Source organism: Haliotis cracherodii, unplaced genomic scaffold, assembly GCF_022045235.1.
Source record: "Haliotis cracherodii isolate W230 unplaced genomic scaffold, xgHalCrac1.p SCAF_19, whole genome shotgun sequence".
In the NCBI taxonomy this organism is placed as follows: Eukaryota; Metazoa; Mollusca; class Gastropoda; order Lepetellida; family Haliotidae; genus Haliotis; species Haliotis cracherodii.
The window spans coordinates 16,816,126-16,843,741 of NW_027266274.1; the positions used below are offsets into that span (position 1 = coordinate 16,816,126).

The following is a 27,616-nucleotide window of genomic DNA, read 5'->3' on the forward strand; positions in this document are numbered from 1 at the left end:
CTCCTGACAAACTCTCGCACAATTCACAACACGAACTGCAACACAATGTCGTGTTTAAATGTGCTGGTGCTGACCACATTGCCAATGTATCACCATGTCTCACATCTCCCCAGGAGCCACATATCGCGGTGCAGAGTTGCGCCCCTTAGGCACGCCAGAAACCTATGATTGTGAGTACGAATTCCGGTTCGCCCCTATTATGTTTCTCGGCCTGTCAGCACCATACCCGTGCTCATGGGTTTCTCCAAAGTGGTAAACGTCTTAGACCTGCATCAATTCGGGCTTTCCTCCGACATCAAACTGGGACGCCGTGGACTACTTTTCAAAGCGGCGTTAAACCCTACTCACTCACTCACACACATCTCTCCATTTACCCTCTCCCTATGTCAAGCAATTCCTCTCTCTCTCTCACCATGTTGTTTTGTGTCGCTTACCATGTTGAAACAATATGTTAACTCAAAACTGTGTACGTAAAATAACTTAGTGTGAAACCAACAAACAACTAACATTGGTATACACTCAACAAATGCATTACAAAATTAACTAGATTTACCAATCAATATACAATACTGCACTTTAATTACAACGGGAGTACACGAAGGAGTGGTAGTACAATATTCAAAGGAAGTATACAATTTGAGAGCAGTGGAAATAGAGAATCTCACCCGAGTGTCTTTTGATATCAAATATATCAACACGAGTTGATAAAAGTGGAAAAATTCCGAGGCTTGGTGGGATTTTTGCCACTTTTATCAACGAGTGTTGATATATTTGATATCAAAAGACAAGGGGGTGAGATTTTATTTATCATCCAACATCATTTTTCCAATTTGTAGACAATAATTAGCAGTGTCTTCAGTGTAAAAAGTACTGCTAACAGCATCAGTAGCAGAGCCATTAGTGATGTCATTTGATTGTGACGTCATGGTAACCAGTGACGTCACAATGGTCTGCAAAGAATTGTGGTGTAATTTCATTGCAGCGATATCTACAGTGTAGATATCGCTTGATCTCATCCAAGTGATATCTCCTGTGAGAGCCAGTTTTGGATGATAAATGACATTTCAAGAATACCAATCATCTCCCCGTAATAGTGGTCAAGCTTCCGAGATATGCCTAGGCTCACACGAAAGCTGGTCTTGATTAATTAGTCCAACTAGCTTCCAGAACTTTCCACATGGTTCCAGGCCAGTCTAGTGTCACAAGAACATTGCAGAATATTCCACATGTCTCTATAACGCTTGAGTACATTCCTGACAACTCATCCTTGTCCAAATACATTTCAATGAACGTCTACTGAATCTCAACAGAAACATTGTAATCCAGTCATAATCATTGTGACAAACCCTACACGTGAACAAGTCACCCCTTTCAAACATTACTCTCTCATCGTTATATCAAACATAACATTTAAACAATCCACCTTTTTCAACCATCCCTTCTCTCTCACCACTTGGCACACCCCACACGTGAGCCATCCACCCGACGCCCCAGACCGACGCCCCACACACCGCACATATGGACCTCCAAATTTAATCAAGTGACCTTCAACTTCCTACCATATAATTTCTGGCGCAGTGAGGCTCCCGCCGCTCCTCCAGCCACTACTGATATATGCCCTGCCTTCCCGCCATATATCACACTCTGCTTGGCTGTTGAGGGGAACTGGGCTGCCCTCAGGAAAATTCAATATTTGGCTAAAATAAAGATTAAATAAGATGAAAGAGCAGATATGTTGACAGACATATTGTTGAAGTCGTGGACAAATAGAAGCTAAACAGACCCTCAACGGGAGCGGAGTCTTCATATTGACTTTGACACAGGATAAGACAAATTGATGGATGATTCTCTTCAGGGAAATACCTTGGCCCCATAACATGCGCACATCTGAACATTCGGGTTTGTAATTTATTTTCAGTAAATAGACGGCAGTAAATCAATCAGATGAGTACGCATCTAATGTATGTCGTGTCAGAGCAAGCAGCACCTCGCCTCGCGATCTTTTGGCATCATCACGTACGTCACTCGTGATATCCTCACATTATCAGTTACGTCACTCGACATCTCAAAACACCATCAGATGCGACCCGTGAAGATCCGGGGTAGAATGGGTCTTCAGCAACCCATGCTTGCCGTAAAAGGGAACTATGCTTGTCGTAAGAGGCGACTAACGGGATCGGGTGGTCAGGCTCGCTGACTTGGTTGATGCATGTCATCGATCCCAATTGCGTGGATCGATGCTCATGATGTCAAACACTGGATTGTCTGGTCCAGACTCGATTATTTACAGACCACCGTCTTATAGCTGGAATATTGCTGAGTGCGGCGTCAAACAACAAACAAACAAACAATTGTCTCATTATCCAACACATATGAAAATTGATATGAAAATTAATAATCTGTCCATATATCCAGGCATATTGATTTACATGCATAGTTAGATGGATTATATTTGTTGGCAGGTGTTACAACATGATTATAGGCAGATGCACAAAACGTGTCAGTGTGCGTTATTGCATGTATATATTGGGACGGTCGTGTAGCCTAGAGGTTAAAGCGTTCGATCGCCACGCCGAAGACCCGGGTTCGATTCCCGGCATGGGTACAGTGTGCGAAGCCCATTTCTGGTGTCCCCCCGCCGTGATATTGCTGGAATATTGCTAAAAGTGGCGTAAAACCATACTCACTTACACTATTACAGGTATAGACATGTGTATTGCATGTCGATGTAAGGTCAGCCTCTATATCGAATACGTTTTCCTTTCCCTGTAATACGTCGATCTATCCGTGTAATACATCTGTCTATTCATACAATACGTCTTTCTATCTTAATTTATTTCGTCTGCCTATCCAGGTAATACGTCTTCAAATCATTCTACTGCGTCTTCCTATCCATGTAATACCTCTGGCTATCCCTGTATTTCGTCTATCTATCCATGTTTGATGTATGTCTATTCATATAATTCGTCTATCTATCCATGTAATGCGTTTCTCCATTCCTATAATACCTATTCCTATTCGTGCAAAACGTCTGTCTATCCTTGTAATACGTTTCTCTATCCCTGTTATAGGGGGCACGGTTGGCCCAGTCGTCTAAGGCGCCGCGATTCGCTGTGCACAGTTGCGTCCCTTGGGCACGCCAGAAACCTATGATTGTGGGTTCGAATCCCGGTTCGCCCCGATTATGTTTCTAGGTTTGTCAGCACCATACCCGCGCTCGTGGGTTTCACCGAAGTGGTAAACGTCTGAGACCTGCATCACTTCGGGCTTTCCTCCCACACATATGTCTTTTCGTACAAGATGCCTTTCTATTCATCTATTTCATCTGACTATCCAAGTGATACGTCTTCCAATCTTTCTATTACGTCTTCTTCCTATCTATGTAATACCTCCGTCTTATTGAGGAGTTCGTCTATATATCCATTTTATACGTCTATCTATCCATGTAATACGTATAACTATCCATGTAATATGTCTGTCTATCCATGGTATACGTCTATCCCTATAATACGTATTCCTATTCGTGTGAAACGTCTATCTATCCCTGTAATACTTCTATCTATCCATGAAATACGTCTATCGATCCATGTAATACGTCTCTCTATCCATGTAATACGTCTCTCTATTCATGTAATCCAATACTTATAATTCACGTCTACCATTTTTTGTGTAATCTGGACCTGACCACGACGGCTTATCTCCGACTTGCTACACTCGTAACGGAATACCTGGTTTATTTTGATATAAAGGGACTTAGACTCTCGGCTAATAGGCTTATGGAGCTTGTAATGTTAATACTATTTCTGTTGAATATTTGATCTCTTGATCTTAAAGTAAACACTCTTCACTCTCCCTCACGCAATTAGTTCACGTTAACTTCCCTCTACTCTGCTTCCCGCCCGGCGACTTCCTCACGTACAGTGAGCCAAGTGAGGCGCCTTGCATCACGCCCGGGCCGCCACCACTGCTCAATCCATCCACCAGGCTCTTACATTCATCTCCCCCCTGACGTCGTCGTAAGCCGCCCGGATCTGTGTGTCGGTGTCCGGCCAGTCAGTTGGCTGTGGTCGTCCAACAACACACCACCCCTGTTGGCGATCCTGTGCACACTCGGCTTACAGTGATGGAACTTTATTCGTCCGACACTCCAGGAATTCTCAAGTAAACTTGTTCAAGAATGTAGTTCTGCATATCAACGTTAGCGACGTTAAATTATTGTTAATTTTGGGGCTTGTACCGTTACGTACACTCGTCACGTGCCCAGCAGCAGCAGTCAAGGTACAATGCTGTCAATAGATCTGGTGGCCATGTTCCTGGCGTCTCTGTCCATTGCCTTCCAACTGTCGGGCCTCCTCACCCCCGGGTGGTGGATCGTCGAACCCCGCCCCCCTTCCAACCTCACCCTCAAGTACGGAATATGGAGGACGATATCATGTGTGGCTGATGACTGCACGGAGAAAGTCACAGATGCTACAGGCACCTTCGGTAAGTTCTAACCTCCTTAGACTTCCAACGTCTTGTTCATCAACTTAGCTACAACACTCTGGGGTACATAGCCTTTAATGTAACTACAACACCTTGGGAAACCTTTTATATATAACACTTGTCACCCTACGCCTGTTTTAACTACAAAACAGGGCACTTTACGTCTATTGTAAATACAAAACAGGGCACCTTACGCTATTTCGAATACAACACATGGCATTTTACGTCCATATTAAACACAACACATGACACCTTAAGTCTATTTAAAATGCAACACAGGACACCTTACGTCTGTTGTAACTACAAAACATAGCAGCTTGCTTCTATTATAAATACAACACATGACACCTTACGTCTATTTTAAATACAACACAGGGCACCTTACGTCCATTGTAAATACAACACATGAAACCTAGACGTTAGTAGCCATGTTTTGTGGTTACAACAGATGTAAGGTGTCATGTGTTGTATGAATTATAGACGTAAGGTGTCACGTGTTGAATTTACAACAGACGTTAGATGACATGTGTTGTATTTATGTTTTGTTATGCTATGTTTTGTGTTAACAATAGACGTAAGGTATCCTCTGTTTTGTAGTTACAACAGATGTAAGGTGAAGATTGGAAGGGGACGGGGTAAAGAACCGTCTGTTGTAACTACAAAACAGGGCTGTTACGTCTATTTTCAATACAACACATGACACCTTACGTCTATTTTAAATACAACACCGGGCACCTAACGTCTATTTTAAATGCAAAACATGCCACATTACGTCTGTTGTAACTACAAAACATGACACCTTGCGTCTATTTCAAATTCAACGCAGAACACCTTACATATATTTAGACACGGTAAAGATCCGGGATTGAATAGGTCTTCAGCAACCTGGGAAGATCGCATGTTCAGGATCACTCACTTGGTTGATGCATATTACCGTATCCCTATTGCGTAGATCGATGCTCATGATGTCAATCACTGCATTGCCTGGTCCAGATTCGATTATTTTCAGACCGCCGTCATCTTGCTGGAATGTTGCTGAGTGCGGCATTAAACAACAACAATAAACAAAAAACAAAAAAATATTACAAATATAATATTTGAAATACAACACATGGCACCTGAAGTATATTTTAAATACAACACAAGGCACCTTACGTCTATTTGAAATACAACACAGGGCACCTTACGTATATTTTAAATACAGCACATGACACCTTACGTCTAGTATAAAAGCAAAACATGGCACCTTACGTCTGTCGTTTCTTCAAAACGGGGCACCTTACGTATATTTTAAATACACACAGAACACCTTACGTCTATTTTCAACACAATTCAGGGCACTTTAAGTCTATTTAAATAAAACACTAGGCACAAGACACCTTCGTATATGTAAAATAACCTACGTCCGACAAGTCAGCTCAGAAACTACTTCCAAGTAGGCTTTGCCTCGTCACATTGAATCCCATAACACCCATAGTCGTTTCTCATCAGAGTAACAGTCTTCTATTAACAGAAGCAAATTAACAAGATCCATCAACGGTATGAAATCAATTGTGGTCCATTAATAGTATGAGATGAACAGTGTCCCTTTAACAGTATCAGTTAAACAGTGATCAAGAAACGCTGTGAGATAAACAGTGTTCCATGAACATTGTCATATTAACAGTATGAGATGAAGAATGTCCCACTAACAGTTTCAGAAGAACAGTGCTACATTAACGGTATGACATAAACAGTTTTCCAGTAACGGTATGAGATAAACAGTTTTCCAGTAACGGTATGACATAAACAGTGTTCCAGTAACGGTATGACATAAACAGTGTTCTAGTAACGGTTTGACATAAACAGTGTTCCAGTAACGGTATGAGATAAACAGTGTTCCAGTAACGGTATGAGATAAACAGTGTTCCGGTAACGCTATGACATAAACAATGTTCCATCAATAGTGGGAGATAAATAATGATAAATTAACGGTATAAGATAACAGTGTTCGATATCAGTACGATATTAGTGAGTGAGTTGGGTTTAACGCCGCTTTTAACAGTATTCCAGTTATATCACGGCGAGTTAGCTTAATGTAGGAAGAAAGCCCAAAATGACGTAGGTCTTAGACGTTTACCATTTCGGTGAAACCCACGAGCACGGGTATGGTGCTGACAAACCTAGAAACATAATGGGTGTGATCATAGGTTTCTGGCGTGCCCATGGCAGGCAACGCTAAACAGCGAATTGTGGCGACTTAGACGACTGGGCCACCCGTGCCCCCGTTTACGTATTAACGTAAGGTACATGTCAAATGGCTTCAACAAACATTTGCTTCGGTGGAGCTTCTTTTTTCCTGAAAGTAGTTCCACGATGACGCAGCGGTGCGTGATAAAATGTGACTCTGTAAAGTACACAGTATTAGGAGTTTTAAATACGACCTAATAACCATTATATCCGTGCGCACGCTCTGCGCTGAAGCACGTCACGCTCATAGACCGCTTTAATTCTGTCATTATGTGTCTTTATTTCGACTTTTTGTGGAACCACTTGACAGTGATTCCTCTAGCTCTAAGTATGGTCATGATTTGAGATGAAACATTTGAAATGAAGACATGACTCATTGTTCGTGAGTATATTTGTACACACCGACTTCAATGAGATACAGCAGCCATGTCCAGATAATACGTCCTCTGTGCACACAAGCGAAGCGTGACATTTAGAAGTCGGTTCACTAATGTTGAAGGCATAGTTCACTAATGGATTACAATCTCTATTCTTGATATTCGACCTTAAATCCTGCCAATATTGTCAATATTAACTAAGTGTCAACCGAGGATCAACATTCACACCAGCATTTCAAAGACACTGACATTCACTCCAGTTTGTCGGGGACACCCATTCACTCCAATATGTCAGGGACACCCATTCACTCCATCATGTCAGGGACACCCATTCACTCCATCATGTCGGGGACACACATTCACTCCATCATGTCGGGGACACCCATTCACTCCAATATGTCGGGGACACACATTCACTCCATCATGTCGGGGACACCCATTCACTCCAATATGTCGGGGACACACATTCACTCCATCATTTCAGGGACACCCATTCACTCCAGTATGTCGGGGACACACATTCACTCCAATATGTCGGGGACACACATTCACTCCATCATGTCAGGGACACACATTCACTCCATCATGTCAGGGACACCCATTCACTCCAACATGTCGGGGACACACATTCACTCGAATATGTCAGGGACACCCATTCACTCCATCATGTCAGGGACACCCATTCACTCCAATATGTCGGGGACACACATTCACTCCAATATGTCGGGGACACACATTCACTCCAATATGTCGGGGACACACATTCACTCCATCATGTCAGGGACACCCATTCACTCCAATATGTCGGGGACACACATTCACTCCAATATGTTGACACCATTCACTCCATCATGTCAGGGACACCCATTCACTCCAATATGTCGGGGACACCCATTCACTCCATCATGTCAGGGACACACATTCACTCCAATGTGTCGGGGACACACATTCACTCCATCATGTCAGGGACACCCATTCACTCCAATATGTCGGGGACACACATTCACTCCAATATGTTGACACCCATTCACTCCATCATGTCAGGGACACACATTCACTCCAATATGTCGGGGACACACATTCACTCCACCATGTCGGGGACACACATTCACTCCATCATGTCAGGGACACACATTCACTCCATCATGTCAGGGACACACATTCACTCCAACATGTCGGGGACACCCATTCACTCCAATATGTCGGGGACACACATTCACTCCAACATGTCGGGGACACACATTCACTCCACCATGTCGGGGACACCCATTCACTCCAATATGTCGGGGACACACATTCACTCCAATATGCTGACACCCATTCACTCCATCATGTCAGGGACACACATTCACTCCAATGTGTCGGGGACACACATTCACTCCATCATGTCAGGGACACCCATTCACTCCAATATGTCGGGGACACCCATTCACTCCAATATGTTGACACCCATTCACTCCATCATGTCAGGGACACACATTCACTCCAATATGTCGGGGACACACATTTACTCCACCATGTCGGGGACACACATTCACTCCATCATGTCAGGGACACACATTCACTCCATCATGTCAGGGACACACATTCACTCCAACATGTCGAGGACACCCATTCACTCCAATATGTCGGGGACACACATTCACTCCAACATGTCGGGGACACACATTCACTCCAACATGTCGGGGACACACATTCACTCCAATATGTCGGGGACACACATTCACTCCACCATGTCGGGGACACCCATTCACTCCAATATGTCGGGGACACACATTCACTCCAACATGTCGGGGACACACATTCACTCCAATATGTCGGGGACACACATTCACTCCAATATGTCGGGGACACCCATTCACTCCAACATGTCGGGGACACACATTCACTCCACCATGTCAGGGACACACATTCACTCCAATATGTCGGGGACACCCATTCACTCCAATATGTCGGGGACACACATTCACTCCAACATGTCGGGGACACACATTCACTCCAATATGTCGGGGACACACATTCACTCCAATATGTCGGGGACACACATTCACTCCAATGTGTCGGGGACACACATTCACTCCAATATGTCAGGGACACCCATTCACTCCAATATATCGGGGACACACATTCACTCCAACATGTCAGGGACACCCTTTCACTCCAATATGTCGGGGACACACATTCACTCCAATATGTCGGGGACACACATTCACTCCAATATGTTGAAGACACCCATTCACTCAAATATGTCGGATGTGGGAAACATTCACACAACGTATGTCCTCAATTTGCAGCGCATCTGAAGTCAACTGGATAGTAACATATGTGGCTTCTGTTCACAACTAAAGTGGACCCGTGAAGATCCGTCTTCAGCAACCCATGTTGCCCTAATAGGCGACCATGCTTGTCGTAACAGGCGACTAACGGATCTGGTGGTCAGGCTCGCTGCCTTGGTTGATGCATGTCATCGTATCCCAACTGCGTGGATCGATGATCATGATGTCAATCACTGGATTGTCTGGTCAAGACTCGATTTATTACAGGCACCAGTCATATAGCTGGAATATTGCTGAGTGCGGGGTTAAAAACAAACAAACAAACAAAATTTAAGTAAACTTGATCTAAACATGTTCTTTTTCAGCCTGGCTGCAAGTAACGAAGGTTTTCGAAGTCGGAGCTGCTGTGTTCGCGGCTCTAGCGGTGGCATGCTATGTTCTGTCAGTGTTCAAAAACAAGTGGTCTGTGGTACTGTGCCGGCTGTTTGTTTGTTTAATGGCGGGAGCTGGTAAGTTCTACATCCATCGTTCTTTTCTCTATTGGCTGTTGTCTATGTATGCTGTAGTCTATGGTGGTTGTTGTCTATGTAGGCTGTTGTCTATGTAGGTTGTGGTCTATGTAAGTTGTTGTCTATTGAGGTTGTTCTCTATGTAGGTTGTTGACTATGTAGGCTGTTGTCTATGTAGACTGTTGTCTATGTAGGTTGTTGTCTATGTAGGCTGTTGTCTATGTAGGTTGTTGTCTATGTAGATTGTTGTCTATATAGGTTGTTGTCTATGTAGACTGTTGTCTATGTAGGTTGTTGTCTATGTAGATTGTTGTCTATGTAGACTGTTGTCTATGTAGGTTGTTGTCTATGTAGACTGTTGTCTATGTAGGCTGTTGTCTATGTAGGTTGTTGTCTATGTAGATTGTTGTCTATATAGGTTGTTGTCTATGTAGACTGTTGTCTATGTAGGTTGTTGTCTATGTAGATTGTTGTCTATGTAGGTCGTTGTCTATGTAGATTGTTGTCTATGTAGGTTGTTGTCTATGTAGATTGTTGTCTATGTAGGCTGTTGTCTATGTAGGTTGTTGTCTATGTAGGTTGTTGTCTATGTAGGATGTTGTCTATGTAGGTTGTTGTCTATGTAGGCTGTTGTCTATGTAGGTTGTTGTCTATGTAGATTGTTGTCTATGTAGGTTGTTGTCTATGTAGGATGTTGTCTATGTAGGTTGTTGTCTATGTAGGTTGTTGTCCATGTAGGTTGTTGTCTATGTAGGTTGTTGTCTATGTAGGATGTTGTCTATGTAGACTGTTGTCTATGTAGACTGTTGTCTATGTAGGTTGTTGTCTATGTAGGATGTTGTCTATGTAGGTTGTTGTCTATGTAGATTGTTGTCTATGTAGGTTGTTGTCTATGTAGGATGTTGTCTATGTAGGTTGTTGTCTATGTAGGTTGTTGTCTATGTAGATTGTTGTCTATGTAGGATGTTGTCTATGTAGGATGTTGTCTATGTAGGTTGTTGTCTATGTAGGTTGTTGTCTATGTAGATTGTTGTCTATGTAGACTGTTGTCTATGTAGGATGTTGTCTATGTAGACTGTTGTCTATGTAGGATGTTGTCTATGTAGGTTGTTGTCTATGTAGGTCGTTGTCTATGTAGGATGTTGTCTATGTAGACTGTTGTCTATGTAGGATGTTGTCTATGTAGGTTGTTGTCTATGTAGGTTGTTGTCTATGTAGGTTGTTGTCTATGTAGATTGTTGTCTATGTAGACTGTTGTCTATGTAGGATGTTGTCTATGTAGACTGTTGTCTATGTAGGATGTTGTCTATGTAGACTGTTGTCTGTGTAGGATGTTGTCTATGTAGACTGTTGTCTATGTAGGCTGTTGTCTATGTAGGTTGTTGTCTATGTAGATTGTTGTCTATGTAGGTTGTTGTCTATGTAGGTTGTTGTCTATGTAGGTTGTTGTCTATGTAGGATGTTGTCTATGTAGACTGTTGTCTATGTAGGATGTTGTCTATGTAGACTGTTGTCTATGTAGGATGTTGTCTATGTAGACTGTTGTCTATGTAGGATGTTGTCTATGTAGGTTGTTGTCTATGTAGGTTGTTGTCTATTTAGGTTGTTGTCTATGTAGACTGTTGTCTATGTAGACTGTTGTCTATGTAGGATGTTGTCTATGTAGACTGTTGTCTATGTAGGATGTTGTCTATGTAGACTGTTGTCTATGTAGGATGTTGTCTATGTAGGTTGTTGTCTATGTAGGTTGTTGTCTATGTAGGTTGTTGTCTATGTAGGTTGTTGTCTATGTAGACTGTTGTCTATGTAGGATGTTGTCTATGTAGGTTGTTGTCTATGTAGATTGTTGTCTATGTAGGTTGTTGTCTATGTAGGATGTTGTCTATGTAGGTTGTTGTCTATGTAGGTTGTTGTCTATGTAGGTTGTTGTCTATGTAGGTTGTTGTCTATGTAGGTTGTTGTCTATGTAGGATGTTGTCCATGTAGGATGTTGTCTATGTAGGTTGTTGTCTATGTAGGTTGTTGTCTATGTAGGTCGTTGTCTATGTAGGATGTTGTCTATGTAGACTGTTGTCTATGTAGACTGTTGTCTATGTAGGATGTTGTCTATGTAGACTGTTGTCTATGTAGACTGTTGTCTATGTAGGATGTTGTCTATGTAGGTTGTTGTCTATGTAGGTTGTTGTCTATGTAGGTTGTTGTCTATGTAGATTGTTGTCTATGTAGACTGTTGTCTATGTAGGATGTTGTCTATGTAGGTTGTTGTCTATGTAGACTGTTGTCTATGTAGGATGTTGTCTATGTAGACTGTTGTCTATGTAGGATGTTGTCTATGTAGACTGTTGTCTATGTAGGATGTTGTCTATGTAGGTTGTTGTCTATGTAGGATGTTGTCTATGTAGGATGTTGTCTATGTAGGTTGTTGTCTATGTAGGTTGTTGTCTATGTAGGTTGTTGTCTATGTAGGATGTTGTCTATGTAGACTGTTGTCTATGTAGGTTGTTGTCTATGTAGGTTGTTGTCTATGTAGGTTGTTGTCTATGTAGGTCGTTGTCTATGTAGGATGTTGTCTATGTAGACTGTTGTCTATGTAGACTGTTGTCTATGTAGGATGTTGTCTATGTAGACTGTTGTCTATGTAGGATGTTGTCTATGTAGGTTGTTGTCTATGTAGGATGTTGTCTATGTAGGTTGTTGTCTATGTAGGTTGTTGTCCATGTAGGTTGTTGTCTATGTAGGATGTTGTCTATGTAGACTGTTGTCTATGTAGATTGTTGTCTATGTAGGTCGTTGTCTATGTAGATTGTTGTCTATGTAGGTTGTTGTCTATGTAGATTGTTGTCTATGTAGGCTGTTGTCTATGTAGGTTGTTGTCTATGTAGGATGTTGTCTATGTAGATTGTTGTCTATGTAGGTTGTTGTCTATGTAGGATGTTGTCTATGTAGGTCGTTGTCTATGTAGATTGTTGTCTATGTAGGCTGTTGTCTATGTAGGATGTTGTCTATGTAGGTTGTTGTCTATGTAGATTGTTGTCTATGTAGGCTGTTGTCTATGTAGGTTGTTGTCTATGTAGGATGTTGTCTATGTAGATTGTTGTCTATGTAGGCTGTTGTCTATGTAGGTTGTTGTCTATGTAGGTCGTTGTCTATGTAGATTGTTGTCTATGTAGGTTGTTGTCTATGTAGATTGTTGTCTATGTAGGTTGTTGTCTATGTAGGTTGTTGTCTATGTAGGATGTTGTCTATGTAGATTGTTGTCTATGTAGGTTGTTGTCTATGTAGGATGTTGTCTATGTAGGTTGTTGTCTATGTAGGTTGTTGTCTATGTAGGATGTTGTCTATGTAGGTCGTTGTCTATGTAGGATGTTGTCTATGTAGGTTGTTGTCTATGTAGGTCGTTGTCTATGTAGATTGTTGTCTATGTAGGTTGTTGTCTATGTAGATTGTTGTCTATGTAGGCTGTTGTCTATGTAGGTTGTTGTCTATGTAGGTTGTTGTCTATGTAGATTGTTGTCTATGTAGGCTGTTGTCTATGTAGGTTGTTGTCTATGTAGGATGTTGTCTATGTAGGTTGTTGTCTATGTAGGTTGTTGTCTATGTAGGTTGTTGTCTATGTAGGATGTTGTCTATGTAGGTTGTTGTCTATGTAGGTTGTTGTCTATGTAGGATGTTGTCTATGTAGGTTGTTGTCTATGTAGATTGTTGTCTATGTAGGATGTTGTCTATGTAGGTTGTTGTCTATGTAGGATGTTGTCTATGTAGGTTGTTGTCTATGTAGGTCGTTGTCTATGTAGATTGTTGTCTATGTAGGTTGTTGTCTATGTAGATTGTTGTCTATGTAGGCTGTTGTCTATGTAGGTTGTTGTCTATGTAGGTTGTTGTCTATGTAGGTTGTTGTCTATGTAGATTGTTGTCTATGTAGGCTGTTGTCTATGTAGGTCGTTGTCTATGTAGATTGTTGTCTATGTAGGTTGTTGTCTATGTAGATTGTTGTCTATGTAGGCTGTTGTCTATGTAGGTTGTTGTCTATGTAGGTTGTTGTCTATGTAGATTGTTGTCTATGTAGGTTGTTGTCTATGTAGGTTGTTGTCTATGTAGGCTGTTGTCTATGTAGGTTGTTGTCTATGTAGGTTGTTGTCTATGTAGGTTGTTGTCTATGTAGGTTGTTGTCTATGTAGGCTGTTGTCTATGTAGGTTGTTGTCTATGTAGACTGTTGTCTATGTAGGTTGTTGTCTATGTAGACTGTTGTCTAAGTAGGATGTTGTCTATGTAGGCTGTTGTCTATGTAGGTTGTTGTCTATGTAGGTTGTTGTCTATGTAGGTTGTTGTCTATGTAGGATGTTGTCTATGTAGACTGTTGTCTATGTAGGATGTTGTCTATGTAGACTGTTGTCTATGTAGGATGTTGTCTATGTAGGTTGTTGTCTATGTAGGTTGTTGTCTATGTAGGTTGTTGTCTATGTAGGTTGTTGTCTATGTAGGTTGTCGTCTATGTAGACTGTTGTCTATGTAGGTTGTTGTCTATGTAGGTTGTTGTCTATGTAGGTTGTTGTCTATGTAGATTGTTGTCTATGTAGGTTGTTGTCTATATAGGCTGTTGTCTATGTAGGCTGTTGTCTATGTAGGCTGTTGTCTATGTAGGTTGTTGTCTATGTAGATTGTTGTCTATGTAGGTTGTTGTCTATATAGGCTGTTGTCTATGTAGGCTGTTGTCTATGTAGGCTGTTGTCTATGTAGGTTGTTGTCTATGTAGGTTGTTGTCTATGTAGACTGTTGTCTATGTAGGATGTTGTCTATGTAGGATGTTGTCTATGTAGGTTGTTGTCTATGTAGGTTGTTGTCTATGTAGACTGTTGTCTATGTAGGTTGTTGTCTATGTAGATTGTTGTCTATGTAGGTTGTTGTCTATGTAGGTTGTTGTCTATGTAGGTTGTTGTCTATGTAGGATGTTGTCTATGTAGGTTGTTGTCTATGTAGGATGTTGTCTATGTAGGTTGTTGTCTATGTAGGATGTTGTCTATGTAGGTTGTTGTCTATGTAGGTTGTTGTCTATGTAGGTTGTTGTCTATGTAGGTTGTTGTCTATGTAGATTGTTGTCTATGTAGGTCGTTGTCTATGTAAATTGTTGTCTATGTAGGTTGTTGTCTATGTAGGTTGTCGTCTATGTAGGTTGTTGTCTATGTAGGTTGTTGTCTATATAGGCTGTTGTCTATGTAGGTTGTTGTCTATGTAGGATGTTGTCTATGTAGGTTGTTGTCTATGTAGGTTGTTGTCTATGTAGGATGTTGTCTATGTAGGTTGTTGTCTATGTAGGTTGTTGTCTATGTAGGTTGTTGTCTATGTAGATTGTTGTCTATGTAGACTGTTGTCTATGTAGGATGTTGTCTATGTAGGTTGTTGTCTATGTAGGATGTTGTCTATGTAGGTTGTTGTCTATGTAGATTGTTGTCTATGTAGGTTGTTGTCTATGTAGGATGTTGTCTATGTAGGATGTTGTCTATGTAGGTTGTTGTCTATGTAGGTTGTTGTCTATGTAGACTGTTGTCTATGTAGGATGTTGTCTATGTAGGCTGTTGTCTATGTAGGTTGTTGTCTATGTAGACTGTTGTCTATGTAGGTTGTTGTCTATGTAGACTGTTGTCCATGTAGGTTGTTGTCTATGTAGGATGTTGTCCATGTAGGTTGTTGTCTATGTAGGTTGTCGTCTATGTAGGTTGTTGTCTATGTAGGTTGTTGTCTATGTAGGATGTTGTCCATGTAGGATGTTGTCTATGTAGGTTGTTGTCTATGTAGGTTGTTGTCTATGTAGGTTGTTGTCTATGTAGGTTGTTGTCTATGTAGGTTGTTGTCTATTTAGACTGTTGTCTATGTAGGTTGTTGTCTATGTAGGTTGTTGTCTATGTAGGATGTTGTCCATGTAGGTTGTTGTCTATGTAGATTGTTGTCTATGTAGACTGTTGTCTATGTAGGTTGTTGTCTATATAGGTTGTTGTCTATGTAGGCTGTTGTCTATGTAGGATGTTGTCCATGTAGGTTGTTGTCTATGTAGGTTGTTGTCTATGTAGGTTGTTGTCTATGTAGATTGTTGTCTATATAGGTTGTTGTCTATGTAGGCTGTTGTCTATGTAGATTGTTGTCTATGTAGGTTGTTGTCTATGTAGGATGTTGTCTATGTAGGTTGTTGTCTATGTAGGTTGTTGTCTATGTAGGTTGTTGTCTATGTAGGTTGTTGTCTATGTAGGATGTTGTCTATGTAGGCTGTTGTCTATGTAGGTTGTTGTCTATGTAGGATGTTGTCTATGTAGGTTGTTGTCTATGTAGGATGTTGTCTATGTAGGATGTTGTCTATGTAGGTTGTTGTCTATGTAGACTGTTGTCTATGTAGGTTGTTGTCTATGTAGGTTGTTGTCTATGTAGATTGTTGTCTATGTAGGTTGTTGTCTATGTAGATTGTTGTCTATGTAGGTTGTTGTCTATGTAGGTTGTTGTCTATTTAGGTTGTTGTCTATGTAGGTTGTTGTCTATGTAGACTGTTGTCTATGTAAGTTGTTGTCTATGTAGGTTGTTCTCTATGTAGGCTGTTGTCTATGTAGGATGTTGTCTATGTAGACTGTTGTCTATGTAAGTTGTTGTCTATGTAGGTTGTTGTCTATATAGGTTGTTGTCTATGTAGGATGTTGTCTATGTAGGTTGTTGTCTATGTAGGTTGTTGTCCATGTAGGTTGTTGTCTATGTAGGTTGTTGTCTATGTAGGTTGTTGTCTATGTAGGATGTTGTCCATGTAGGATGTTGTCTATGTAGGTTGTTGTCTATGTAGGATGTTGTCTATGTAGGATGTTGTCTATGTAGGTTGTTGTCTATGTAGGTTGTTGTCTATGTAGGATGTTGTCTATGTAGGCTGTTGTCTATGTAGGTTGTTGTCTATGTAGGTTGTTGTCTGTGTAGGTTGTTGTCTATGTAGGATGTTGTCTATGTAGGTTGTTGTCTATGTAGGTTGTTGTCTATGTAGGCTGTTGTCTATGTAGATTGTTGTCTATGTAGGTTGTTGTCTATGTAGGATGTTGTCTATGTAGGTTGTTGTCTATGTAGGTTGTTGTCTATGTAGGTTGTTGTCTATGTAGGTTGTTGTCTATGTAGGATGTTGTCTATGTAGGCTGTTGTCTATGTAGGTTGTTGTCTATGTAGGTTGTTGTCTATTTAGGTTGTTGTCTATGTAGGTTGTTGTCTATGTAGGATGTTGTCTATGTAGGTTGTTGTCTATGTAGGCTGTTGTCTATGTAGGCTGTTGTCTATGTAGATTGTTGTCTATGTAGGTTGTTGTCTATGTAGGTTGTTGTCTATGTAGGCTGTTGTCTATGTAGGATGTTGTCTATGTAGACTGTTGTCTATGTAGGTTGTTGTCTATGTAGGTTGTTGTCCATGTAGGTTGTTGTCTATGTAGGTTGTTGTCTATGTAGGTTGTTGTCTATGTAGGATGTTGTCCATGTAGGATGTTGTCTATGTAGGTTGTTGTCTATGTAGGATGTTGTCTATGTAGGATGTTGTCTATGTAGGTTGTTGTCTATGTAGGTTGTTGTCTATGTAGGATGTTGTCTATGTAGGCTGTTGTCTATGTAGGTTGTTGTCTATGTAGGTTGTTGTCCATGTAGGTTGTTGTCTATGTAGGTTGTTGTCTATGTAGGTTGTTGTCTATGTAGGATGTTGTCCATGTAGGATGTTGTCTATGTAGGTTGTTGTCTATGTAGGATGTTGTCTATGTAGGATGTTGTCTATGTAGGTTGTTGTCTATGTAGGTTGTTGTCTATGTAGGATGTTGTCTATGTAGGCTGTTGTCTATGTAGGTTGTTGTCTATGTAGGTTGTTGTCTATGTAGGTTGTTGTCTATGTAGGATGTTGTCTATGTAGGTTGTTGTCTATGTAGGTTGTTGTCTATGTAGGCTGTTGTCTATGTAGATTGTTGTCTATGTAGGTTGTTGTCTATGTAGGATGTTGTCTATGTAGGTTGTTGTCTATGTAGGTTGTTGTCTATGTAGGTTGTTGTCTATGTAGGTTGTTGTCTATGTAGGATGTTGTCTATGTAGGTTGTTGTCTATGTAGGATGTTGTCTATGTAGACTGTTGTCTATGTAGGATGTTGTCTATGTAGGATGTTGTCTATGTAGGATGTTGTCTATGTAGGATGTTGTCTATGTAGGCTGTTGTCTATGTAGGTTGTTGTCTATGTAGGTTGTTGTCTATTTAGGTTGTTGTCTATGTAGGTTGTTGTCTATGTAGACTGTTGTCTATGTAAGTTGTTGTCTATGTAGGTTGTTCTCTATGTAGGCTGTTGTCTATGTAGGATGTTGTCTATGTAGACTGTTGTCTATGTAAGTTGTTGTCTATGTAGGTTGTTGTCTATATAGGTTGTTGTCTATGTAGGATGTTGTATATATAGGTTGTTGTCTATGTAGACTGTTGTCTATGTAGGTTGTTGTCTATGTAGGTTGTTGTCTATGTAGGATGTTGTCCATGTAGGATGTTGTCTATGTAGGTTGTTGTCTATGTAGGATGTTGTCTATGTAGGATGTTGTCTATGTAGGTTGTTGTCTATGTAGGTTGTTGTCTATGTAGGTTGTTGTCTATGTAGACTGTTGTCTATGTAGGATGTTGTCTATGTAGACTGTTGTCCATGTAGGTTGTTGTCTATGTAGGATGTTGTCCATGTAGGATGTTGTCTATGTAGGTTTTTGTCTATGTAGGATGTTGTCTATGTAGGATGTTGTCTATGTAGGTTGTTGTCTATGTAGGTTGTTGTCTATGTAGACTGTTGTCTATGTAGGATGTTGTCTATGTAGGCTGTTGTCTATGTAGGTTGTTGTCTATGTAGACTGTTGTCTATGTAGGTTGTTGTCTATGTAGACTGTTGTCCATGTAGGTTGTTGTCTATGTAGGATGTTGTCCATGTAGGTTGTTGTCTATGTAGACTGTTGTCTATGTAGGTTGTTGTCTATGTAGGTTGTTGTCTATGTAGGATGTTGTCCATGTAGGTTGTTGTCTATGTAGGCTGTTGTCTATGTAGGTTGTTGTCCATGTAGACTGTTGTCTATGTAGATTGTTGTCTATGTAGGTTGTTGTCTATGTAGGTTGTTGTCTATGTAGGATGTTGTCTATGTAGACTGTTGTCTATGTAGGATGTTGTCTATGTAGACTGTTGTCTATGTAGGATGTTGTCTATGTAGACTGTTGTCTATGTAGACTGTTGTCTATGTAGGTTGTTGTCCATGTAGACTGTTGTCTATGTAGATTGTTGTCTATGTAGGTTGTTGTCTATGTAGGTTGTTGTCTATGTAGGATGTTGTCTATGTAGACTGTTGTCTATGTAGGTTGTTGTCTATGTAGACTGTTGTCTATGTAGGATGTTGTCTATGTAGACTGTTGTCTATGTAGACTGTTGTCTATGTAGGATGTTGTCTATGTAGATTGTTGTCTATGTAGGTTGTTGTCTATGTAGGTTGTTGTCTATGTAGGATGTTGTCTATGTAGACTGTTGTCTATGTAGACTGTTGTCTATGTAGGATGTTGTCTATGTAGATTGTTGTCTATGTAGATTGTTGTCTATGTAGGTTGTTGTCTATGTAGGATGTTGTCTATGTAGGTTGTTGTCTATGTAGGATGTTGTCTATGTAGACTGTTGTCTATGTAGGCTGTTGTCTATGTAGGTTGTTGTCTATGTAGGTTGTTGTCTATGTAGGTTGTTGTCTATGTAGGTTGTTGTCTATGTAGGATGTTGTCTATGTAGGCTGTTGTCTATTTAGGTTGTTGTCTATGTAGGCTGTTGTCTATGTAGGTTGTTGTCTATGTAGGATGTTGTCTATGTAGGTTGTTATGTAGGTTGTTGTCTATGTAGGTTGTTGTCTATGTAGGTTGTTGTCTATGTAGGTTGTTGTCTATGTAGGTTGTTATGTAGGTTGTTGTCTATGTAGGTTGTTGTCTATGTAGGTTGTTATGTAGGTTGTTGTCTATGTAGGTTGTTGTCTATTTAGGTTGTTGTCTATGTAGGTTGTTGTCTATGTAGGTTGTTATGTAGGTTGTTGTCTATGTAGGTTGTTGTCTATGTAGGTTGTTATGTAGGTTGTTGTCTATGTAGGTTGTTGTCTATTTAGGTTGTTGTCTATGTAGGTTGTTGTCTATGTAGACTGTTGTCTATGTAGACTGTTGTCTATTTAGGATGTTGTCTATGTAGGTTGTTGTCTATGTAGGTTGTTGTCTATGTAGGATGTTGTCTATGTAGGCTGTTGTCTATGTAGGTTGTTGTCTATGTAGGTTGTTATGTAGGTTGTTGTCTATGTAGGTTGTTGTCTATTTAGGTTGTTGTCTATGTAGGTTGTTGTCCATGTAGACTGTTGTCTATGTAGATTGTTGTCTATGTAGGATGTTGTCTATGTAGGTTGTTGTCTATGTAGGTTGTTGTCTATGTAGGATGTTGTCTATGTAGGCTGTTGTCTATGTAGGTTGTTGTCTATGTAGGTTGTTGTCCATGTAGGTTGTTGTCTATGTAGGTTGTTGTCTATGTAGGTTGTTGTCTATGTAGGATGTTGTCCATGTAGGATGTTGTCTATGTAGGTTGTTGTCTATGTAGGATGTTGTCTATGTAGGATGTTGTCTATGTAGGTTGTTGTCTATGTAGGTTGTTGTCTATGTAGGATGTTGTCTATGTAGGCTGTTGTCTATGTAGGTTGTTGTCTATGTAGGTTGTTGTCTATGTAGGTTGTTGTCTATGTAGGATGTTGTCTATGTAGGTTGTTGTCTATGTAGGTTGTTGTCTATGTAGGCTGTTGTCTATGTAGATTGTTGTCTATGTAGGTTGTTGTCTATGTAGGATGTTGTCTATGTAGGTTGTTGTCTATGTAGGTTGTTGTCTATGTAGGTTGTTGTCTATGTAGGTTGTTGTCTATGTAGGATGTTGTCTATGTAGGTTGTTGTCTATGTAGGATGTTGTCTATGTAGACTGTTGTCTATGTAGGATGTTGTCTATGTAGGATGTTGTCTATGTAGGATGTTGTCTATGTAGGATGTTGTCTATGTAGGCTGTTGTCTATGTAGGTTGTTGTCTATGTAGGTTGTTGTCTATTTAGGTTGTTGTCTATGTAGGTTGTTGTCTATGTAGACTGTTGTCTATGTAAGTTGTTGTCTATGTAGGTTGTTCTCTATGTAGGCTGTTGTCTATGTAGGATGTTGTCTATGTAGACTGTTGTCTATGTAAGTTGTTGTCTATGTAGGTTGTTGTCTATATAGGTTGTTGTCTATGTAGGATGTTGTCTATATAGGTTGTTGTCTATGTAGACTGTTGTCTATGTAGGTTGTTGTCTATGTAGGTTGTTGTCTATGTAGGATGTTGTCCATGTAGGATGTTGTCTATGTAGGTTGTTGTCTATGTAGGATGTTGTCTATGTAGGATGTTGTCTATGTAGGTTGTTGTCTATGTAGGTTGTTGTCTATGTAGGTTGTTGTCTATGTAGACTGTTGTCTATGTAGGATGTTGTCTATGTAGACTGTTGTCCATGTAGGTTGTTGTCTATGTAGGATGTTGTCCATGTAGGATGTTGTCTATGTAGGTTGTTGTCTATGTAGGATGTTGTCTATGTAGGATGTTGTCTATGTAGGTTGTTGTCTATGTAGGTTGTTGTCTATGTAGACTGTTGTCTATGTAGGATGTTGTCTATGTAGGCTGTTGTCTATGTAGGTTGTTGTCTATGTAGACTGTTGTCTATGTAGGTTGTTGTCTATGTAGACTGTTGTCCATGTAGGTTGTTGTCTATGTAGGATGTTGTCCATGTAGGTTGTTGTCTATGTAGACTGTTGTCTATGTAGGTTGTTGTCTATGTAGGTTGTTGTCTATGTAGGATGTTGTCCATGTAGGTTGTTGTCTATGTAGGCTGTTGTCTATGTAGGTTGTTGTCCATGTAGACTGTTGTCTATGTAGATTGTTGTCTATGTAGGTTGTTGTCTATGTAGGTTGTTGTCTATGTAGGATGTTGTCTATGTAGACTGTTGTCTATGTAGGATGTTGTCTATGTAGACTGTTGTCTATGTAGGATGTTGTCTATGTAGACTGTTGTCTATGTAGACTGTTGTCTATGTAGGTTGTTGTCCATGTAGACTGTTGTCTATGTAGATTGTTGTCTATGTAGGTTGTTGTCTATGTAGGTTGTTGTCTATGTAGGATGTTGTCTATGTAGACTGTTGTCTATGTAGGTTGTTGTCTATGTAGACTGTTGTCTATGTAGGATGTTGTCTATGTAGACTGTTGTCTATGTAGACTGTTGTCTATGTAGGATGTTGTCTATGTAGATTGTTGTCTATGTAGGTTGTTGTCTATGTAGGTTGTTGTCTATGTAGGATGTTGTCTATGTAGACTGTTGTCTATGTAGACTGTTGTCTATGTAGGATGTTGTCTATGTAGATTGTTGTCTATGTAGATTGTTGTCTATGTAGGTTGTTGTCTATGTAGGATGTTGTCTATGTAGGTTGTTGTCTATGTAGGATGTTGTCTATGTAGACTGTTGTCTATGTAGGCTGTTGTCTATGTAGGTTGTTGTCTATGTAGGTTGTTGTCTATGTAGGTTGTTGTCTATGTAGGTTGTTGTCTATGTAGGATGTTGTCTATGTAGGCTGTTGTCTATTTAGGTTGTTGTCTATGTAGGCTGTTGTCTATGTAGGTTGTTGTCTATGTAGGATGTTGTCTATGTAGGTTGTTATGTAGGTTGTTGTCTATGTAGGTTGTTGTCTATGTAGGTTGTTGTCTATGTAGGTTGTTGTCTATGTAGGTTGTTATGTAGGTTGTTGTCTATGTAGGTTGTTGTCTATGTAGGTTGTTATGTAGGTTGTTGTCTATGTAGGTTGTTGTCTATTTAGGTTGTTGTCTATGTAGGTTGTTGTCTATGTAGGTTGTTATGTAGGTTGTTGTCTATGTAGGTTGTTGTCTATGTAGGTTGTTATGTAGGTTGTTGTCTATGTAGGTTGTTGTCTATTTAGGTTGTTGTCTATGTAGGTTGTTGTCTATGTAGACTGTTGTCTATGTAGACTGTTGTCTATTTAGGATGTTGTCTATGTAGACTGTTGTCTATTTAGACTGTTGTCTATGTAGACTGTTGTCTATGTAGGATGTTGTCTATGTAGGTTGTTGTCTATGTAGGTTGTTGTCTATGTAGGTTGTTATGTAGGTTGTTGTCTATGTAGGTTGTTGTCTATGTAGGTTGTTATGTAGGTTGTTGTCTATGTAGGTTGTTGTCTATTTAGGTTGTTGTCTATGTAGGTTGTTGTCTATGTAGGATGTTGTCTATGTAGGTTGTTGTCTATGTAGGTTGTTGTCTATGTAGGATGTTGTCTATGTAGGATGTTGTCTATGTAGGATGTTGTCTATGTAGACTGTTGTCTATGTAGGATGTTGTCTATGTAGGTTGTTGTCTATGTAGGTTGTTGTCTATGTAGGTTGTTGTCTATGTAGGATGTTGTCTATGTAGGTTGTTGTCTATGTAGGTTGTTGTCTATGTAGACTGTTGTCTATGTAGGTTGTTGTCTATGTAGGATGTTGTCTATGTAGGTTGTTGTCTATTTAGGTTGTTGTCTATGTAGGTTGTTGTCTATGTAGGTTGTTGTCTATGTAGGTTGTTGTCTATGTAGGTTGTTGTCTATGTAGGTTGTTGTCTATGTAGGTTGTTGTCTATGTAGGTTGTTGTCTATGTAGGTTGTTGTCTATGTAGGATGTTGTCTATGTAGGTTGTTGTCTATGTAGGTTGTTGTCTATGTAGACTGTTGTCTATGTAGGTTGTTGTCTATGTAGACTGTTGTCTATGTAGGATGTTGTCTATGTAGACTGTTGTCTATGTAGGATGTTGTCTATGTAGACTGTTGTCTATTTAGGTTGTTGTCTATGTAGACTGTTGTCTATGTAGGATGTTGTCTATGTAGGTTGTTGTCTATGTAGGTTGTTGTCTATGTAGACTGTTGTCTATGTAGGATGTTGTCTATGTAGGTTGTTGTCTATGTAGACTGTTGTCTATTTAGGTTGTTGTCTATGTAGACTGTTGTCTATGTAGACTGTTGTCTATGTAGGATGTTGTCTATGTAGACTGTTGTCTATGTAGGATGTTGTCTATGTAGACTGTTGTCTATTTAGGTTGTTGTCTATGTAGACTGTTGTCTATGTAGGATGTTGTCTATGTAGGTTGTTGTCTATGTAGGTTGTTGTCTATGTAGGATGTTGTCTATGTAGACTGTTGTCTATGTAGGATGTTGTCTATGTAGACTGTTGTCTATTTAGGTTGTTGTCTATGTAGGTTGTTGTCTATGTAGGTTGTTGTCTATGTAGACTGTTGTCTATGTAGACTGTTGTCTATGTAGGTTGTTGTCTATGTAGACTGTTGTCTATGTAGACTTTTGTCTATGTAGGTTGTTGTCTATGTAGGTTGTTGTCTATGTAGACTGTTGTCTATGTAGACTGTTGTCTATGTAGGATGTTGTCTATGTAGGATGTTGTCTATGTAGGTTGTTGTCTATTTAGGTTGTTGTCTATGTAGACTGTTGTCTATGTAGACTGTTGTCTATGTAGGATGTTGTCTATGTAGACTGTTGTCTATGTAGGATGTTGTCTATGTAGACTGTTGTCTATTTAGGTTGTTGTCTATGTAGGCTGTTGTCTATGTAGGATGTTGTCTATGTAGGTTGTTGTCTATGTAGGTTGTTGTCTATGTAGACTGTTGTCTATGTAGACTGTTGTCTATGTAGGATGTTGTCTATGTAGGTTGTTGTCTATGTAGGATGTTGTCTATGTAGACTGTTGTCTATGTAGGATGTTGTCTATGTAGACTGTTGTCTATTTAGGTTGTTGTCTATGTAGGTTGTTGTCTATGTAGGATGTTGTCTATGTAGACTGTTGTCTATTTAGGATGTTGTCTATGTAGGTTGTTGTCTATGTAGACTGTTGTCTATGTAGACTGTTGTCTATTTAGGATGTTGTCTATGTAGACTGTTGTCTATTTAGACTGTTGTCTATGTAGACTGTTGTCTATGTAGGTTGTTGTCTATGTAGGATGTTGTCTATGTAGGATGTTGTCTATGTAGGATGTTGTCTATGTAGGTTGTTGTCTATGTAGGATGTTGTCTATGTAGGTTGTTGTCTATGTAGGATGTTGTCTATGTAGGATGTTGTCTATGTAGGTTGTTGTCTATGTAGGTTGTTGTCTATGTAGGTTGTTGTCTATGTAGGATGTTGTCTATGTAGGATGTTGTCTATGTAGGTTGTTGTCTATGTAGACTGTTGTCTATGTAGACTGTTGTCTATGTAGGTTGTTGTCTATGTAGGTTGTTGTCTATGTAGACTGTTGTCTATGTAGACTGTTGTCTATTTAGGATGTTGTCTATGTAGACTGTTGTCTATTTAGACTGTTGTCTATGTAGACTGTTGTCTATGTAGGTTGTTGTCTATGTAGGATGTTGTCTATGTAGGATGTTGTCTATGTAGGATGTTGTCTATGTAGGTTGTTGTCTATGTAGGATGTTGTCTATGTAGGTTGTTGTCTATGTAGGATGTTGTCTATGTAGGATGTTGTCTATGTAGGTTGTTGTCTATGTAGGTTGTTGTCTATGTAGGTTGTTGTCTATGTAGGATGTTGTCTATGTAGGATGTTGTCTATGTAGGTTGTTGTCTATGTAGACTGTTGTCTATGTAGGCTGTTGTCTATGTAGGCTGTTGTCTATGTAGGTTGTTGTCTATGTAGGTTGTTGTCTATGTAGGTTGTTGTCTATGTAGATTGTTGTCTATGTAGGTTGTTGTCTATGTAGGATGTTGTCTATGTAGGATGTTGTCTATGTAGGTTGTTGTCTATGTAGGTTGTTGTCTATGTAGGTTGTTGTCTATGTAGGATGTTGTCTATGTAGGTTGTTGTCTATGTAGGTTGTTGTCTATGTAGGATGTTGTCTATGTAGGCTGTTGTCTATGTAGGATGTTGTCTATGTAGGTTGTTGTCTATGTAGGTTGTTGTCTATGTAGGTTGTTGTCTATGTAGGATGTTGTCTATGTAGGTTGTTGTCTATGTAGGATGTTGTCTATGTAGGTTGTTGTCTATGTAGGATGTTGTCTATGTAGGATGTTGTCTATGTAGGCTGTTGTCTATGTAGGATGTTGTCTATGTAGGTTGTTGTCTATGTAGGTTGTTGTCTATGTAGGTTGTTGTCTATGTAGGATGTTGTCTATGTAGGTTGTTGTCTATGTAGGATGTTGTCTATGTAGGTTGTTGTCTATGTAGGATGTTGTCTATGTAGGTTGTTGTCTATGTAGGTTGTTGTCTATGTAGGTTGTTGTCTATATAGGCTGTTGTCTATGTAGGTTGTTGTCTATGTAGGATGTTGTCTATGTAGGTTGTTGTCTATATAGGATGTTGTCTATGTAGACTGTTGTCTATGTAGGTTGTTGTCTATGTAGGTTGTTGTCTATGTAGACTGTTGTCTATGTAGACTGTTGTCTATGTAGGTTGTTGTCTATGTAGGATGTTGTCTATGTAGACTGTTGTCTATGTAGACTGTTGTCTATGTAGGTTGTTGTCTATGTAGGTTGTTGTCTATGTAGACTGTTGTCTATGTAGACTGTTGTCTATGTAGGTTGTTGTCTATGTAGGATGTTGTCTATGTAGACTGTTGTCTATGTAGGTTGTTGTCTATGTAGACTGTTGTCTATGTAGGTTGTTGTCTATGTAGGCTGTTGTCTAAGTAGGTTGTTGTCTATGTAGGTTGTTGTCTATGTAGGTTGTTGTCTATGTAGGATGTTGTCTATGTAGGATGTTGTCTATGTAGGTAGTTGTCTATGTAGGATGTGGTCTATGTAGACTGTTGTCTATGTAGGTTGTTGTCTATGTAGGTTGTTGTCTATGTAGGATGTTGTCTATGTAGGTTGTTGTCTATGTAGGATGTTGTCTATGTAGGTTGTTTGTAGATTGTTTGTGTGTTGGTTGTTGTATTTGTAGGCAGTGTTTGTTGTTGGTATCTTTGGATTATTCTTTATAATATAGATGTTCTCAGTACCACTTTGTCAATGAAATTGGGGGGGGGGGGGGGGGGGATGGGGGGTGCGGTGGTTCGAATTGCATCAGAAGCATTCCACTTTTGACTGATCCAAATTGAACTGAATCTGAGTGAATCAGTAGATGTTTTCAAGATTCCCGTCGTTGAATCTAAAGCACTCCTTGATTGTTCCAGGGTCGGCCATATTGGTGGGCATTGCGGTATTCGCCAAGAAGTGTGCTGGACTCACGCGCTACCCCAAACGAGATACCGCAGGGGGCCGAATTGACTGGCCGATGGGGTTGTCAGCTGTTGCGGCCATTTTGTGTTTTGTGGACGCAGTTGTTGTGGGGCTTTTTCTTCGGACAAAAAAAACACTGTCAGAAATGAACCTGATGGAGTGAAGTGCTACAACGATCACTCTTGGGCATCGTTAACCAGAAACTGTCGAGGGACAAGTTGGTGTTTATAATTGTTTGTGAATTAGAAACAATTGACTGATTATATAGTATATCTGTGATTACCGGTTCTTAAGCATCATATTCCAATCGCCGGGCTTACTGTACAATCGTTGTGATGTATGCGACCAATGAACTTTGTATTTTCATAATAAACATACTGTACAGCGTTTGCTTAACGACTTTTATTAACAAAATAATATAAAAATCTGTCGAATGTGAAATAATCCACATGAAAGACACGA

The 27,616-nt window shown here is 39.9% G+C and overlaps 1 protein-coding gene across 1 annotated transcript; it reads left to right on the plus strand.

Annotated features, from left to right (window-relative positions):
- Window positions 1-4,022: 4,022 nt before the first annotated feature.
- On the plus strand, window positions 4,023-27,483 carry LOC139466804 (uncharacterized). The gene is made up of 3 exons (XM_071248500.1): window positions 4,023-4,485; window positions 9,733-9,876; window positions 27,109-27,483. Exons 1-3 carry the CDS (start codon window positions 4,284-4,286, stop codon window positions 27,315-27,317), a joined length of 555 nt encoding a protein of 184 aa, XP_071104601.1. The 5' UTR covers window positions 4,023-4,283; the 3' UTR covers window positions 27,318-27,483.
- Window positions 27,484-27,616: the final 133 nt, after the last annotated feature.